Here is a 17,976-nt window from a genome sequence, read left to right as displayed (position 1 = left end):
GGTCTTCCAATGCTTTGGATATATGCATTATTCAGTGCATTATTGAAGAGTGTGGTGTAAATGTCAATTGCTTCCATCGGTAAATGTCTTAGTACAACGTTGGATATACCATCGACACCTGCTGACTTTTTGTCTTTTATTGAGTTGAAGATGAGCTGAAGCTCGACCTTCGTCACTAGCAAGGGATTATGGCGTTTGCCAAGGAATCGTCATTAAACCGTATAAAACCGCGGTTCTCAGATCGCCATTGTGTTATATCATTTCGAAAGTAAAAGTGATTAAGTAGGGCTCTATTTTCCAGGTCGTGGTTTGGGCGAATGCTAACATTCATCTTGTACACTTGTTGGAAAGCAGCTCCCACCGCCTCCACTTTTTCCTTCGGATCTTCAATTATACAAAACTCGTCGTCAAATATGGCTTCTTCTGGATCTATTTGCGCTGTCCTGAGTAGTGAGTAGGTCTCTGTTCTCTTCAGTTCTTTGGAGTTCCAGAAACGGAAGATCAATATCGTCTTTTTTCCTGGATATCTTGTTGATTTTAGGGAACATACTAATGTCACAGGAATGTGGGGTACTCAAGTGCCTACGCAGTGCATCAATAGTCGCTTTTTCGTAAGCGTCCATTTCGTCTCGTTCTTTGTACTTTGGTATTGTCCTTTCCATCGCTCGTTTTATTGCTTCGTCCATCTGTTGTAAATGTTGGTCAATTTCTGTATCTGTCAGGTTTCTGTTGTTTGGTGGGGCTATGCCACTCGAATGAAGTTCTCTCGCTAGACCAACGCATCTTACTGTAATTGTAAGAGTGCGTTGCAACGTATTCCTCCATTAATTTCTTTGTTTTGCTGTCATATGCCTCTGGCTCGCTTTTAACGAAGCCAAATATTGGGGTTTCCAATAAGGAATTGACAACTTTGAATTGAATTTCTGAAAGCACCGTTTCACTAATCATTTAGCTGTCACTGTTAATTTATTCAGTTAACTCAATTTTTTCATCATGGTAAAGTACACTCTGACTAAAAAACTTCAAAAGCTCATTTTTGGGTCAATGGCAAATATGCGTTGTTGGTCAGGTGGAAAACCACAATTGCTTTAGAATCACCTCTTTATCCACAAAAAATAACAGTTTGGAGCGGTTTTCGACGATAACGATAGTCACTCTAGAGTTCAATTTCCATCAGTTTGTCTTATTACACCTTAACAAAGAGAAATAAACCAAAAAACCTCGCACCTATCCCAAGTCCTATAGTGTGCTCACAGCAAAATTATGGCTGTCTTATTACTCAAAATAATTTGGCCTTATTTCACATTGTCAAAGTGCAATATGACCAACTGCTGAAAATTGGTCTTAGTTCACTTTTGAAAGTTGGTCTTATTTTACTTGTCCTTATGGCACGGCAAGTTAATACCTTTAGACCGACTTATTTGTTTTGGCTACGCATTCATTTATTTATTAAATGTGTGGCCAATTCAACGCAAAATTGGGTCCAATAAATAATTTGAAGCAAATGTGCCCGCGGTAGCCATTGATTTCCATTCATAAATGTTTTGATTGTACTACAAGCTGAAAGTAACGTTTATGGTTCACGTTTTATTATAAAAAAGTGGTCAAAACCCCTTCCTTTATCTAAGATTTTTCTTTCATAAAATCGATCATAAATTGATTTGATCATACTGAAATTCAGGGTTGCCAAATAGAACTTAGAAAACACTACTTTAGGATTCAATTCTCAGGTCTGCTAAGTCCTTATCTACAGTACTGTGCAAAATATTTGCAACTAGAACCTCTAACATTTTTCTTTAAAAAAACAACTGTTTAGGGAGTCAAACAACAAAATTCTGACTTCAGTTTTCTAAACTCTTTTGATATACGTTATAATTGTTGGAAAACTAATTAACACTCTTCATTTAAAAAAAAATAAATATCTAAATACTTTCATAGTTGGTAAAATTGCTGTGCAATACATTTGCAACTTAGATCTTACCATACAATTTTAAACTATTTTCTTACTTCAAGGCTAGGAAATGTTAATAATTAATTGCATACCCTTTATTTTTTATAACGGCTGTATATCTTCTGGGCATAGAAGCTATAGGGTTATTAATAAGCGTTTTGGGAATTTTATTCCACTGCCTCTGAATTCCAGCGAGGAGGTCACGTTTTGTGCTTAAAATGTTGTTCCAAATTCTTCTCTTTACAATTTCCCACAGGTTCTCTATTGGGTCAAGGTTTGGGGATTGAGCTGGCCATGGTAAAACCTCAATCTTTTTTTATGCAATCCACTTTGTGAACAACTTCGACTTGTGTTTGGGATCATTGTCGTGTTGGAACGTCCGTTTCCTAATTTGCACTAGGCAAAGGATATCTACATAGTCTTTAGACTTCATAATGCCCTCTACTTGTCGAATTGGCCTGTATTCTAGGCCAAAGAAACAGGTCAAGACCATAATTGAAACACCTCTATGTTTGACCGTACTTTTAGTGTATTTTGCATTTAGACTCTCACTTGTTGACATGTTGTTTTCCACCCGATCCGTGCATATTGAACTTTGATTCGTCAGAAAATAAGACCGTCGGAAAATAAAACAAGACTCCAATTGCGATGAGTTTTTGGAAAAGCCAAACGAGCTTTCACATTTTTTTTTAAATAAATGTCTCTTTTGCTTTTTGAAAACAACGCAATCCGGCCTGCAGAGTGTGGCGTCTGAAAGTTAATGGGTCAATTGGTAACCTAAGTCCAATGATTACTTTCCGTGGGATTTCTTCGGAAGAAATTTGTTAATTTTCAATCACATTTTACTGTGGTGCTTCGAGGCATTTCTCCTCTATGATAGCATAAACCTTTCCGCTTTCGATGAATCTACAAATAGTTGATTTTTGAATGAATTATTTCTTTTGAAATTTCTTTTTGTGATGCTCTTTTTTTCAAAGCACTCAAATTTCTGGATTTTATTTTTTAAAATATTTTTTTTCCTGCGATTTAAAAAAAAAATATTTTTCTTTTTTCAATTTAAAAAGAATTAATTGTTATCAAAATCAGCTGAATTCATTATTGTTTTTTTTTTTTAACCAGTGCGTTTGTAGAATTTGCCTGTGGATCAGCAGTGGTTTCCAATCTTTTTTTTGTTGTGGAGCACTTTTTGCGTAAAAAAAAATTGTTTTAGTTATGCAGAGAACCCTGATTCGCACATGTATGTTGTTGCAAATGATAGAAGAATTATTTTAGTTTTCTATGACAGTAAACTGAACTCTTTCAACAAACACCAGAATTCTGATAAAGACTTCTTTGTTGCAAAAGTTATTTTATCGAAGAATTTGTTGTCAGATTAATCAAGCATTTAAACTGCAGCAATGTCCGGGATGGTGATTTTTCCAACGCGGCATAGTACGAGTTTATTAACTGTACGTTTTCCTTAATGTGCAGGTGGACTTCGTCTGGAAAATAGTGCAGGAAGCTACCCAGTTAACCTACTAGGTGGATATTAAACTCATTTAAAACATCATCGGGAATGTCCAAATCAATTTTTCTTTAAATTCTTTGAGCTTTGGGAAGCTGTCTAGGTTTCGATTGGATTTTATTTTTAAATGGTTCTATTTTGTCACTGGCATCTTAAACAGTTATTGCCTTTCCCTGAAGTGATACACCCAAATCATTTTTTTTTAATATATCTGACAGATTTCAATAACCAACACGCCAATTTTCAATAACAAACGCTCATTACCCAACATTTCCCCCAAAACAAAGTTGTCGTCAATGACGAAGGTTCTAACTTCAGCTATTATTTCGAAAAGCCACGTTTTCCGCGAGAAAGCTACCTTACGTGAAGAAGTGAAGACGTATGTAGACTACCCATGTCATCACACAATACTTTTCAAAGCCTTGTATTCTTTGGCCGTTGTTTAATAAAGTTAATTTTTTTTACGCTTTACAATAATAGAATTGTCAAACAAATTAAAAATTGGCAACGGCTTGCAGAAGAGCAGATCTTCTTGAAAAGACTATATAGATATCGGTAGCGCATAAATACTATTAGAACAGCTAACCCTGCTAAATTTGTTGATTCATCCATTTGTAGCTCAAATTTTGTGAATTTTATTCGTAAAAGTAAAGTAGCTTTCACATTTTCCGCTAAGTCTCCGATTCGTCTTCATATTGTGTTATTTCACAAAAGGAACGGTGTCAACTAATTTTTTTGCATTTTCACCCAACAAACGTTCAACAATGTTTTTAACACATGGCTTTATTAAGTTTTCAGCAATTGTATAGGCTTCACCAATTTGCGCTTTTTATGAAATTTGCCAAGTAGGACGCCATCAACGCACTTTCGTTCACTGTCTTTGAATTCAGCATACTTTCTTTTGAAGAAATCAGTCGGTTTGCTTTTGCAATCTGGAGGAATACCTGCAAAGTGACGTTTCATTTTTGCTGGACCCATTTTACTGTTCGGCAACACTTTGCCGGAAATTACGCATTGAGGTTTGTTGTCACTTGTCTCAGCAAATCCAAAATTCAAATATAATTCGTGGTATTTCCTTTTAACTGATTTTTTTTTCTGTAACACGTGGAACTAGTGCTAGACAAACTATCAAAACAAACAAAATAAAAACAATGGAGCAAAATTTTAAACAACCTATTATTAAGGCCTTAGCACGATACTAGTTAACAATTTACTATATACATAGTAATCTACTAACTTTTCACTAATTTTAAACACTTTATATTGTTTTTCTTACTAGTATCATGCTAAAACCATTTCATTAAAAAAAACATGAACACATCTAAATAATGACAGATTGTGGAGCAAACAAAACAAATATACCTTAATATTTTTGCAAATGTCAAAGTGACAACATTGAATTTGTATTTTCTTTTTTCGTTAATTTTGTTTTCATAACTCGCCGTGGTTTATTTGCGTTAAAGTTTAAGTTCGTTGCAACTATTTTGGATATTAACACCGAATAATATTAAAAATTTATTCTACCAAGTGAAAGAATTATTGTTTATTGAATTCAGTGTGAATGTTGGTGGCAGTGGTTGTGGGTACTCAAAAAAATTTGAGAAAAATGACATATGTCATACAGATTTAGTACGATACTTAAAAGATAAAGTAGTCATTTGGTGATTTTAACTTTAGTAAAATGTTAAGAAGATAGTACTATACTAAACTCGTTTGAAATTATCAAAATTCTTTTTTAACCCAGTATCATACTAAAAATAATTTAACATCGTACTAAATCATCTAAAATTTTGCGCCATTGAAATCATTTTGTGCGGTAAAATGCTTAAAAAGCTGAATTTATTAACCGGGGATTACTGTTTTACGTGAATTATGATTTTGTTTGGATTTACCCGTCAGTAGGTGATGCCTTAGCAGCTTAGGGTGCTTTTGCGGAGCATTCACTTGCTTTTTTTCAAAAATCCGGACTTAAGCCAGCGATCCTTTCTAAAATGTTATGTATAAAAACAAAATAAAGTAAAACTCACGCACTAAAAGCAACTGCAAATTAAATTCACCGTACTATGTTTAAAAGTTTGCACGAATTGAATAAAAACTGTTTCTATTTCAATCGTCATTCTCACTAGTCTTCGTGGTATTGTACACGAACATTTATACGGGGGGAAACCCGTATAATTCGATTGGAACAATAATATACACGAATGTTCGATTTTTTGATTGACGGTGATGGTTGCAAAAGTTTTGCACAGTACTGTTTTTAGGAGCAGATAAAGAATAAATACAAATTGACTGAAATTGAAAAGTTACAAATTGAATTTGTAGTAAGAAAAGTACAACACAATAATTAATAGTGTAGTTGATATTTCATCTTGGTTATTGTCAGTTATAAGCGTATTTTAAAGCTTTCTTATGCTTTATTTTCAATAAACGTTAAGACTTGAAATAGATTTGTATTTAACAATTAAGAGGTCAAAGACGTCCAAAAATCTATATAAAGCCTTATTTGACTCCCTCGTTATGAGTGCTATTAACCTCTTAGTCTTGCTAAATCAATCATCTGTATTCATATCTTTTAATTCTTTGTCTTTCTTTTGTTCAATATGTATATATTGTATATGTATGTACCTACAACAAAGTAAAAATTATACCAAAAGTAACAAAGACATCTTAATCCCAAGATAGAATTAGGTAGAACCGCCATTATTTTCAACCTTCTCATTCTCAGCAGCAGCAAGCAACATCATCATAATCATCTTCCTCCGCTCATCTATTTTCTTTTTCTTGTGTATCAACGAACGACCATTGCCCAAAAAAAAAAAAAAGAAAAAGAAAAAGAAAGGGGTGACGAATAACAACAACGTAGTAGACCAAAATGACGAGTACACTATACAACGAAGAGACAAAAGACAACTTCGTCAACAACGAAGAGGCGTTTGCTTAGGTGAACTTGTTTCTTGTTTGTTCTTCTTCTTTTTCATCTTCTTCTTCTTCGGCTTCTTACTTTGATTTTTGTATTTTTTTACCTACCTACTGCGATGCTAGTGCGTTGCACTTCTTTTAGAAAAAAAGTAATTTTATATTCTCTTCTTTTTGTTTATTATTTCCTATCAAACCGTTTCTTTTATCTAAAAAAAAAACATTATACCTATACAAAAAGAAAAACAAAGTCAAACAACCTTTACCTTCTTCTATTTTGTGCTTGTGTTTGTGATATAGAACTTCTCTTGCACACTTGTGTTTGTTTGTTTTGTTGTTGTTTTTATTTATCTACCAACACTGACAAAAAATACAACACTTATAGAGCTGTCTCTTTCTTCCGAAAAATTCTTATATTCGTAGGTTTTGATACCACGGTGGTTGTTTTATTTTCAATAAAATATCATCAGGGTTGATTTGTATTTGTATTTGTATTGTATATATATCGCGCATGCATTTGTATATACATACAGACATTTCCAACACAAATACAAGCAAATCCAAATGTGACGAAATGACGACGCACGAGCAAGGTCGTTTGAGAACAAACTCAATCATTGCCTGAAGGTCGTCCTTTGGATTTTTCAATTTTTTGATCACGTGACGCGCTTGGAATTAAGCGACAACGACAATGCTTGAGTGCGATGCTCTTTCTTTAGGTTTTGTCTGCTGTTCTGCAGCTGGAGGACTTACTGACTTGACTGTGCGAGCTTTGCTTTGCTGGACTGGCGGCTCTTGCTTTGCTGGACAATTGATTTTGATTATTATCTGAATGGGGATGAAGATATTATTTTTCATTTTCATAAAGTTTACCAAAATTTTTTTGTCATTTTAAAAGAAGAGGCCAAAATCAAACACCGACCGTTTCGCTTCGGCAGATGGAGCTGCTGCTGCTGTACCTCACGTTACTCGTGGATGAATTTTATTTTTGGATAAATTTATGCCGATATTCCGTTCCGTTTTTCCGTTTCTCTGTTTGTTTTGCCATCGCTATCGTATCGCATAAATAGAACCTTTATAGTCGGGAAATAGTTTCGGTTCAATGAAACAAACATAGGGCCGAGTAAATGCGGCAACGGTGGGGGTTGTATATAACTTTTGTGTGTGCTTGCACAAAGTCAGAGGGGTGATTGACAGAGATGAGTAAAGTAGTGGTTAGTGGAATATGGGGGATACTTTTTTATTATGGTGGTTGTGTATGAGAGTAAATTTGAAATGATTGTGTGTGGGGGGGTCGATGACGATGACGATGCTGAAGACGTAGCTGAGTTTACATTTGAAATTTGATTGCATGCCTGGGTTATTGACACTATCGTCATATCGGTCGCAGAAACATATGACGTTATGTGACATTTCTTTTTAATAGTCGGAGAGGTAATGTTGCGAGATTTGAATTTTTAAATTTTGTACGATTGAACTTCCATGTTTTTCTGGTCATACCTATTTGAATTGTATTGAAAATAGGTATAAACTTTAAGCTGATAGCAGTGTTTTTTTAGGATTAGGATGCATATAAAGTGCAGGGAAAGTTTGCAAAAAAAAACTATCCGCAGTTTTAATATTAAAAATACTCTGGGATGCGACCCACACTGATAACTTCCCATCCTGTCTGTCGATTTGTCTTGCTTCAAAGGTTTGTAGATTTTCGTGTTGTTATAAAAGTTATCAGTTAAATTATTCCAAAAATTTAAAAATAACCAACAATATTTAGCATATGATTAAATAGTTTGATTTCAAAATCTATTTTTGCTAACGAGATTTTTAGTCAAAAAAACAATTTTTAACCATTTTAGCAGCACTTTGTTGTTTCTAACCAAAAATCAGGTAGTGACTAGACTTGGTACTGGGTTTGCTTCGCTTACTAACAGCTGCTGTACAGCGTAACTCAGAGGGTAAAGCAAGGAGACCAAGATTCAACACAAGCGTTCTAAATGACCCTAATGTACGTCGTAATTTCTTCACCACACTCGGCGACAAAGCATTGAACATACAAAATGCTGGCTTATCGGTAGATGCTTTATGGGGCCAAATTAAGAGCGCTTACATGGAAGCTGGAACTCAAACTATACCTAGACAGACAAGAGCTAGATATTCCTGGATATCCCTGGGCACCTGGAACAAAATCACATATCGAAGAACACTTAAAATTAGAATCAATTCAAAAAGTGATGCTCAGCGGAAACTGATTCTATGAAACGAGTATAGAGCATCTCATAAGACAGTGCAGCAGTGTGTGAGAAGTGACAAGAGGGCAAGGGTGAACAAACTTGCGGAAAATGCTGAACATGCTGCAGAAAGAAGGGGCGCAAGGGAGTTGTATAAAATCAACAAGGACATTGTCGGATAGCGTAGTAGCTGTCCATCCAATAGAATCCCCAGGATAATAGACGCGTTGGAAGACCAAAGACAACTTGGAGGTCATCAGTTTTGAGGGAGGTTAGGTCTCAAGGTATTCAATCGTGTTAGCAGCTGAGTTCAGTTGCGGTGAATCGGGATAGGTGGAAGGATCTTGTTGCTATCCTATGCTCCAAGAGGAGTTAAAGCATTTCTGTACTTGCAGCCGGACAAAATATATTTATTGCTTCTTATAAAAAAAAACACAAATTGGATGAATTAAATTAATTTGAAGATTTTTTTTAGATTTATTTTTTTGTATTAAAAAACGGACTGTTAGATTTTTATAAACAAAAATTACTAAATAATTTGAGGCCTATCTGAAATTTTTGAAAAGATATTTGGGTCAAAAATCCATTTTTACGAATTTTAAATAATTTTTCTGTTTAGGTTTTTAGTTTTTGTAAAAAACTGTCAATTCGATTTTTCTCAACATCAGAATGTTGAATACAATATTTCTTATAAGTTTAAATATGTTGGAAGCCATAATCTCAAATTTTTAAAAGATACTTGAGTCGAAATTCAATTTTACCAACTTTGACTTGAGTAATGTTTTCTTTAGTTCTTTATTTTTAAAACTGTCAAATCGGTTTTTTCAAAATATTTACAGATGTCAAAAACGTTATTTTTTGCTGCACAAAATTGTTTTGAAGATAAAATCATTTTTTATTCGTAAAATTGAAATTGAAAAGAAGTTCTGTCGAAAAATTAATCACCTCTATATGTTACGAACGCAATCTATTGAGCCTCAAAGAGGTATTAAGTGTACCAAATTACTTCTAAAAATGAAAAGCTCAAAAATTGATTTCAATACTCGAATACCATCCAAATCTCTAGCGTCAGGATCTGGCTTTTGTTTGTGTTATATTTTCTATTCTTTTACATTTCTGCTGCACTACAGATGACTTTTCAAACTTACTTACAAAAAGAGAAGTTTCAATGTTTATCGAGCTTATACAATGCTGGAAAAAATAATAGAAACACGTTTCTTCATCATTTTTGATTCACTATATTTTTTTAGCAATTAAGTCTTTTGGCGTTAGTCTTTTTCTTTTCACTTAACGGTAAAATGTTTGAGGCCAATGATGATTTTTTCTGGAAAAGTAATAGAAACAACCGTGAGGATCCATTATTTTTGTATGCAAATAGGCGTTTTGAGTTTGTTTATAAGTTTTTCAGATGTTTTATATATGATACTAAACAAATATTTTAAAAGTCATCTATAATTTTAACAAATATAGGTCGTGAATTACATTATACTCCCTTTGAACGCGAAGTGGTAAAAAATCTAAGACAAGCTGGAAAAACGATGGTTGAAATTACAAAAACCTTAAACTTTTTAAAGAAAAAAGTATTTTAAACTTTACATTCATACCAAAAGAAGAAAAAGTTAAACTTCTTCGCGTTTTCAAACAATATTGATACAAATATTTAAGAAGAAACCATTTCTTTCTTTAAGAGAACTCAAAAATGAAGTAAACGGATCAGTGACAGAACAATAAGAAACCAACTTATACAAGCAAGTCTTTCTAGAAGATGCCCACGAAAATTGTCATTTTTTAGCCAAACAAAACATTATAGAAAGCCTTTCCTGTGCAAACAATCACTTACACCGTTCCTATTGGAATAAAGTTTTGTGATCGAATGAAACGAAGATCAATTTGTTTACTTGCGATGGAAATATGTTTGTAAGAAGGCTAAAAGACAAGAAGTTAAACTCAATATAGACAAAGAAGACAGTGAAGCACGGTGATGGGAATATTATGATTTAAGGGAACTTTAAGGATCTAGTGTACTTTGGATCTAAGATGAGATGTGCGATGTCGATTATGTCCATATCTAAAATTCAGTTGTGCTTACATTAACTGAAGAGGAGGTGCCAATCAAATGAAAGTTCATGCGGGATAATGACCCAAAGCACCGCTCAAAATTGGCTAACAAATACTTACAACAAAACAAATTCAATGTTATGGAATGGCCAACCAATTGAACACTTATGGGACATCCTTAAGCGAAGGATCAGAGATTTAAAAACCAAAAAAAAAGACGAGTTGTGGTCCAAATTTCAAAGGAATGGTACTCCATATCCGTAGAGACATGTGCCGAATTGGTGAATTGAATGGGGCGAGCATGGGAGGCAGTTATTAATAATAAGAGTGCCACAATAAAATACTCAAAGAATTTGAAATACTCTTACCGTTAAGTTTCTAGCAACAAAAATAGTACCATTCTCATTTTGTTTCTATTAGTTTTTCAAGGAGGAAGCGACATAATAATCAGAAGTCTATTTTTTTATCATTATATCCCAATGTTATATTTAAACAAAAAATTGTTGCATTTAAGCAATAAATTGTTAAATCTGTGCAGTTTTTATTTTCCTTCTCTTTACAAGTACCTTTTTATGTTTTAAAAAGAATAAAGACGAAGCTTGTATCTATTATTTTTTCCAACACTGTATATAACATTAATAAGAGCTTTTGTTTCAGAAATTATTGGTTGTATCACTTCATTTATGAAATTTTTGCATCACCAGTTTGCACATTTGTGATTGAATATTTTCAATAATTTTACGAATTCCATTTTCAATGTTTTGAATCAATTGTAAAGCTTAAATATAGACTTTTCGATGGAATCGGTTAACTGTGACACTTTTGATAGTCAAACGGACTATCACCGAGTTTTCCGTCTTTGTAAGATGATGAAATATATTGAATTATTTTCGATTAGAATTTTCAAAATTCATTGCCCTGGTAAAATTTTACCATTTTTTAAAACACCGAATCGCCTTTTTTTGAATGTCTTAAGCTTTGTCGGTCACAAGAATGTTCTTCTTTTTTTTTTAACGGAAAAAATGTAACTGCAGTCGTTTGTGTAATCGTCTGGTAGCTCTGTTCTCATTGCGACAGCGAAGTCATATTTGTTGGAAACCAATTTTAACATTTTTGTTTTGACAGCTTTTTAGCTATCACTTTGACTATGACCTTTCATATATCAATCAATAATCACCTTAGCCGGTAAAACTGTAAGATAAGTTTTTCACTTATTTAATCTTAGTGGCAAATTGTGATTTTGATCATATATCCGGTATATTTGGTAATGGCGTAGTTTCCTCTTGTCAAATGTTAAACAATAAGAGCTCAAATAACGGGCTATTCAAAATTAAATTTAGTATTGGAAAACCCTATTCATAGCTTTTCTAGTTTTGACTTTCACTGAAGTTAAAATTCTGATTATAAATATTTGCAATTTGCAAAAATATTTTATTCGAAATCTTCTTTCTGAAAATAATTTTTGATATCGAGCCAGTCTACCGTAAACTTCCTAAGGAGCATCCGGCTATGAACAAATTTCTTACTATATACAAATATTTGTATTTCTTGGCTAAATAATAATAAATTATATTTTTGTTGTCTTTCTTTCAGAAATGGCGATTGACGTACGACTGATTAAATTAAGGGATTCGATGTTCTAGTAGCATCTTGCTGTAGAACACGTTTCTCATTAAAAGCAACACAAACAAAAAACAACCCCGCAAACGCACACACGTTACACACATACGCCCACCACACATTCTGCACACAAGCAAACAAACAAATAAAACACACAACAACCATGTCATCATCAATAAAAAGCGATTCATCGGCATACAATGCAGCCCACGGCAGCACAATCACCAACATCGTCGGCGTCACACAATCATCAACGACCACATCATCGTTATCGTCATCATCAATCATTCGCAACAATAATGTCTCAGTGACCAATATCAAATGCGAAGAGGATCGCAATAGCAGCAGCAGCTGTAGTCCCCTGCGAAAGAGTATTCCATCGTCTATTGTCACAACATCCTACTACAATCAAGGTAATGGATCCATCCGGATTCCGGTTACTAAACGGGATGACTCTGACTCGGAGAGCGAATTGTCGCATATTGAAAACCTCAAGGTCAATCGGCGATCGGTCAGCCAATCTGTGAAAAATGGCCCAAGGCCAATGTCATGGGAGGGAGAATTATCTGACACTGAAAACGATCCGATGGACACTGAGAACTCGACCAGTTGCGACAAAACCTTCTCGAGTGCGCCAGTGACAGTGATCAAAAACGATCCAGATCGAAAACCTATACTTGATCAGATATGTCTCGAGATAAATTCATCACACTACATAAGCAAAAAGCCACAGAGTGATCCTATTAATCTTAAGTACGAGCCAGGACTTCTAGGCGATCCCACCGGCGCCAGTAACTCGCCATTGCTTGCACGTTCCAAGACGTCAGCCAATTTGTTGCCTACTAACCCTAGCCCTGATTCTGCCATTCATTCCGCGTACACGCACAGTTCACCAAGTGAGTCGCCCCTAACATCCCGGCACGCCACTTATACACCGTCATTGAGTCGCAATAACAGCGATGCCTCACACAGCAGTTGCTACTCCTACAGCTCGGAGTTTAGCCCGACCCACTCCCCCATCGCAGGCCGCCACAATATGTACGGTAGCTACAGTGGCGGCTCTCTTCATCATTCCGTTTTATATCGACCGACCATCTCGGATAGTGGCAGCAGTGCTGCCAGTTGTTCCTCGTCGGACCCACAGAATCTATCGCAATCACAAGCCGCTGTTGTGGCAGCAGCGGCATCTGCGCTGGCCGCAGCCTCTTCCACATCAATCTCGGTGAATGGCTCTACTCCGCCCGGAATCAAGACCGAGGAGCTGCTGTTCGATAGTGAAGCCATCCCTTCGGCGGGCATTTCACGACAGCAGCTTATCAACTCGCCGTGTCCCATTTGTGGGGACAAGATCTCTGGCTTCCACTATGGAATATTTTCTTGTGAGTCCTGCAAGGGTTTTTTCAAGAGGACGGTGCAGAACCGCAAGAATTATGTGTGTGTGCGAGGTGGACCATGCCCGGTCACCATTTCAACGCGCAAAAAATGTCCAGCATGCCGCTTCGATAAGTGCCTGCAAAAAGGCATGAAACTCGAAGCTATTCGAGAAGATCGAACTCGAGGTGGACGCTCTACTTACCAGTGTTCTTATACGCTGCCCAATTCAATGCTCAGTCCATTGCTGAACAATGACCAATCTAACCAGCAACAACAACAACAGCAACAAAGTGGCTCTTCCCGCATGGGAGTTAACGGCTTTGTCATCAAGACAGAGCAACCAGACAGCAGCACGGGTGGAACATCGACCCCAACACCAGGAAGTAGTAGTAACTATCAACGTTCCACAAGTCACGAAATACCCACCCTGCTGCAGGAGATAATGAACGTTGAACATCTGTGGCAGTACAATGCAACTGAGTTGGCACGACTGAATCAACCATTGTCGGCGTCGTGTTCCTCTTCGTCGACGTCGACGTCATCATCATCGGCATCGACATCGGCGGCGACATCTGGTAATAATATTGCCTCAAATCCGCTGCTGGCCAGCGCCGGTCTCTCATCCAACGGCGAGAATGCAAATCCCGACTTAATAGCCAACCTGTGCACAGTTGCTGACCATCGATTGTATAAGATTGTCAAATGGTGCAAGAGTTTGCCACTTTTTAAAAATATTTCTGTGAGTTGTGTGAAGTTTTTTTTTTTAATTTTATTGTTACTAATTTTATTTCTTCTTTTCCAGATTGATGATCAAATTTGCCTGCTTATCAATTCATGGTGTGAACTTTTATTGTTTTCATGTTGCTTCCGATCGATTGATTCACCCGGCGAGATTAAAATCTCACAGGGCAAGTCAATAAATTTGGCTCGAGCGAAGTCGAATGGTTTGCAGGTAAAAACATATCTAGTAGTGGAATTTTATTTATGTATTCAAATTTTATTTATTTATTTATTTATAATGTACATACATATGTAAGTAGTTTTTTGTTTTGGAAATTATTTTTTACTTGCCTCTTGGGTTTTGAACTTTGGAAAGTTCATTGACTTGTGAGGCTTATGATCTGATATTTACGAGCTTATATTTTTGTTAATTTGAATTGATCTCTATCATTCATTACGAATGGAAACTGAAAAGAGACATAAATAACAAAATACAATATTCATTTATTGTTTACTTGTTTCGTACTATTTTGATACACAAGGTCAAAGGGGGTTCATAAGTCAACAGAATAAACATTTTCGTCAATTGACCTTTACGAAGAAGGGGTTCTGTAGATTCAGTTTATTTATAATTTTGGTTTGATTGTATTTATTATTAAGGTCAGGACATCAAGAAACTTAATAAAATAAATACTAACCAAACTTCATGAAAGTGAAGGGAGATTAAGCTGAAAGTAAGACCTCTGGCTTTTATATTTCTGTTATTTGGAGATCTTGGCATATCACAATTTATTTATTTATTTATCATCAATTAGAGATTATAATAACTCTTACCTTTTTTCACTTCATTTCATCCCTGCCAAACGATGAGAACCCAACAATTTTGGTTCAAAAGGGTGTTTTTATTAGACGTGTGGTTTCCAAGAAAACATAATATTCATATAATTTAATGTTATGGCCAAGAAAATATCTTTATCATAAAGTAACGGAATTGCCATTATGTATTAAAAATGATTTCGGGAAAGTGGCCACCGCGTCTGGTTTGAATAAATTCAAATGGCGGGGGGCCATTTTCTACCACTTTTTGCAATAATTGCAACCGTTTTCAGCTTGCCGAATGTTCTCTTCCAAGGCGATTTCACATAACCCCACAAATGTATACCAACGGCGTTGTATTACAACCAAATTGAGCATAAATCAAGTGACAGCTGTCAAAAAGATCAACAAACAAGTGATGCGAGACTGAAAACCAAACGTCTAAAAAAAACCTTGTTATATTTGTATCAATAGTTACTTTCAAGGCTCAAGATAGATTGTTTGAAACCGAGATATTTGGGAGGTTCAGGCGACATAAGGGAAAGTAAGGCAAGTTTCTAGTATCTAATTGGCCAGCTGCTAAAAATTGACTTCCAATTAAGGCAACTTTATTTGAAAGTTGACTGGAAAGTTAGTGAAGAAAAATCTCCGTAACTATCAAGTCAAGTGAACTTTTGTCACAATGACAATTTATGATGTTTTTTAATTCAACTGAAAGCTGAACTTTATTACTCCATGAATTGTTTATGTTCTGCACAATTCCATTTAATCTTTCGTGTAAAAGGGTTCCTTGAGAAATAAGTATTATATATATTTCTCTAGAATACAAAATACAAATCGTGATGGATTTGTAGCTTGTCTGAGAATGTTTTGTCGACAATAATGTTTTTGTTCAATGAACTGAAGGTAGAGCTTAGTGAAGTAAAGTTCCCAGTTTGAACATTATAACAGTTGAAAAAGTAATTAGTTGCCTTGGTCAAAATGTACGTTCAGAGAATGCAGTTGACTGCAAATGAAGTTCCTAATGTTGTCTGAGCCTGCCCATTATTTCAATATATCGAAATGAAGCTGATAGAAGATACAAAACAACGTTTGGCACTATCCTGTCTCTTTTGAAGCTCTTTATAACACGTCTCTAAATATAAGCCCTACTCGTATCTCGAAAAAGAAGTTTATGAGGTATTCAGTTTATTTTGAAGATCTGCCCCCATTATAGAAATATTTACTGGCCTTTTTAGATAATGTTCATTTCATCAGAAAACAAACTAGATACAAATATGCAAAGCTATTCAAATCCCTTGAGAATTATTAAAAAAAAAACAATACAAGTACCTTGCATCCAACTTCTTGCGAAGTTTCTAAATTTAAACCACATAAAACTTATCTCTACAGCTTGTAGTCTCAATTGGGACTTTTAAAATTGTATTTTCTATAAATTCTTTTTTTTTTGTATTGTTTGTTCTATCAGTCGTGCATTGAACGGATGCTCAATCTGACAGACCATTTACGACGATTACGAGTGGATCGGTATGAATATGTTGCCATGAAAGTTATCGTTTTACTACAATCAGGTAAATACGAATTATGAGTTTGAAAACATTAAATTAATAATAATACTCTATTTTCTTATAATTAGATACATCGGAATTGACGGAACCGGTCAAAGTACGTGAGTGTCAAGAGAAGGCATTACAATCTTTGCAAGCCTATACGTTAGCCTTTTATCCTGAAATGCCATCGAAATTTGGTGAATTACTTTTAAGGATTCCAGAGTTACAAAGAACGTGTCAGGTAATATTAATTTAATTTTTAAAGTGTTTATAATATTTTTACATTTATACCTTCAATATCTTTTTAATTTGGATTTACATATATTAAATAAAGAGACTTTTTTCATAACTTTGGTATAATGAAATGAGTATATTTTAAATGCTTCAATATCTTCAATAAATGTTTCAAATCGAAACAAGCTTGGCGGTTTGACTTCATGTCATGCACATGAGCCATCTAAGTCGTTGGACTTTAATTCTGTTAACTAGGTCAGTACAGTTCGTCGTTATATTATCTTCTCCTTCATTCTCGATGCATACATACGGGACCAAAAATCACCCAAAAAAATTTCTATCGATTATTTCATCCTAAGACGGTCTCATCTTTCTTTGACAGGGTCCAGGCCTCAGCGCCATAAATGATAACCGGGATGATGAGTGTCTTATAGATGGTAATTTTAGATGCTCGAGAGAGGATTTAACTACTCAATTGCCTTCTAAGTCCAAAGAAGCAGCTATTTGCAAGAGTTATTCTTCGTTTGATTTCAGCGCTGGTGTCGTTGTCTGTGTTTATAGCGGTGCCTAGGTAGACAAAGTCCTTAACTACCTCAAAGTTATAGCTGTCCATGGTGACGTTTTGTCCAAGACGTCGTTGTTCAATGTGCTATTTTGATGACTGATACTTGACCACTAAACCCATCTTTTTCGCTTCCGTCGCGATGCTCAAAAACGCTCCACTGACATCACGCTTTGATCTTCCAATTATGTCAATATCATCTGCGTATTCGAGTTATTAAATGACCTTTGGAAGATTGTGCCTCTAGTGTTGACGGTTGAGTTTTGCACAATTCTGTCCAGAACGATATTGAAGAAGTCGCATGACGGTGCATCGCCTGACTGATGCCTCTGTAGTTGGCGCAGTTTTGAGGGTCTCCATTCTTATGTATCGGGCACACTATGCTGAGATTCCACTCATCGGGCATGCTTTCTCCCGACCATATTTTGCAGATGAGTTGTTGCCTG

At 35.3% G+C, this 17,976-nt stretch overlaps 1 protein-coding gene across 2 annotated transcripts in view; it reads left to right on the top strand.

Annotated features, from left to right (window-relative positions):
* The window catches only part of LOC129954144 (nuclear hormone receptor FTZ-F1 beta), a 64,793-nt gene that overhangs the window by 43,434 nt on the left and 3,383 nt on the right, over positions 1–17,976 (top strand). For both annotated transcript variants that reach the window (XM_056067858.1, XM_056067859.1), the window contains 4 exons: positions 12,248–14,387; positions 14,451–14,600; positions 16,653–16,755; positions 16,821–16,975. In XM_056067858.1, the coding sequence (XP_055923833.1) occupies positions 12,438–14,387; positions 14,451–14,600; positions 16,653–16,755; positions 16,821–16,975 (2,358 nt within the window). In that variant the 5' untranslated portion in view covers positions 12,248–12,437. The remainder of the gene's footprint in view (positions 1–12,247; positions 14,388–14,450; positions 14,601–16,652; positions 16,756–16,820; positions 16,976–17,976) is intronic.

This window comes from Eupeodes corollae, chromosome 1 (assembly GCF_945859685.1).
Source record: "Eupeodes corollae chromosome 1, idEupCoro1.1, whole genome shotgun sequence".
Classification (NCBI taxonomy): Eukaryota; Metazoa; Arthropoda; class Insecta; order Diptera; family Syrphidae; genus Eupeodes; species Eupeodes corollae.
This window is presented reverse-complemented; position numbering and strand designations above follow the sequence as displayed.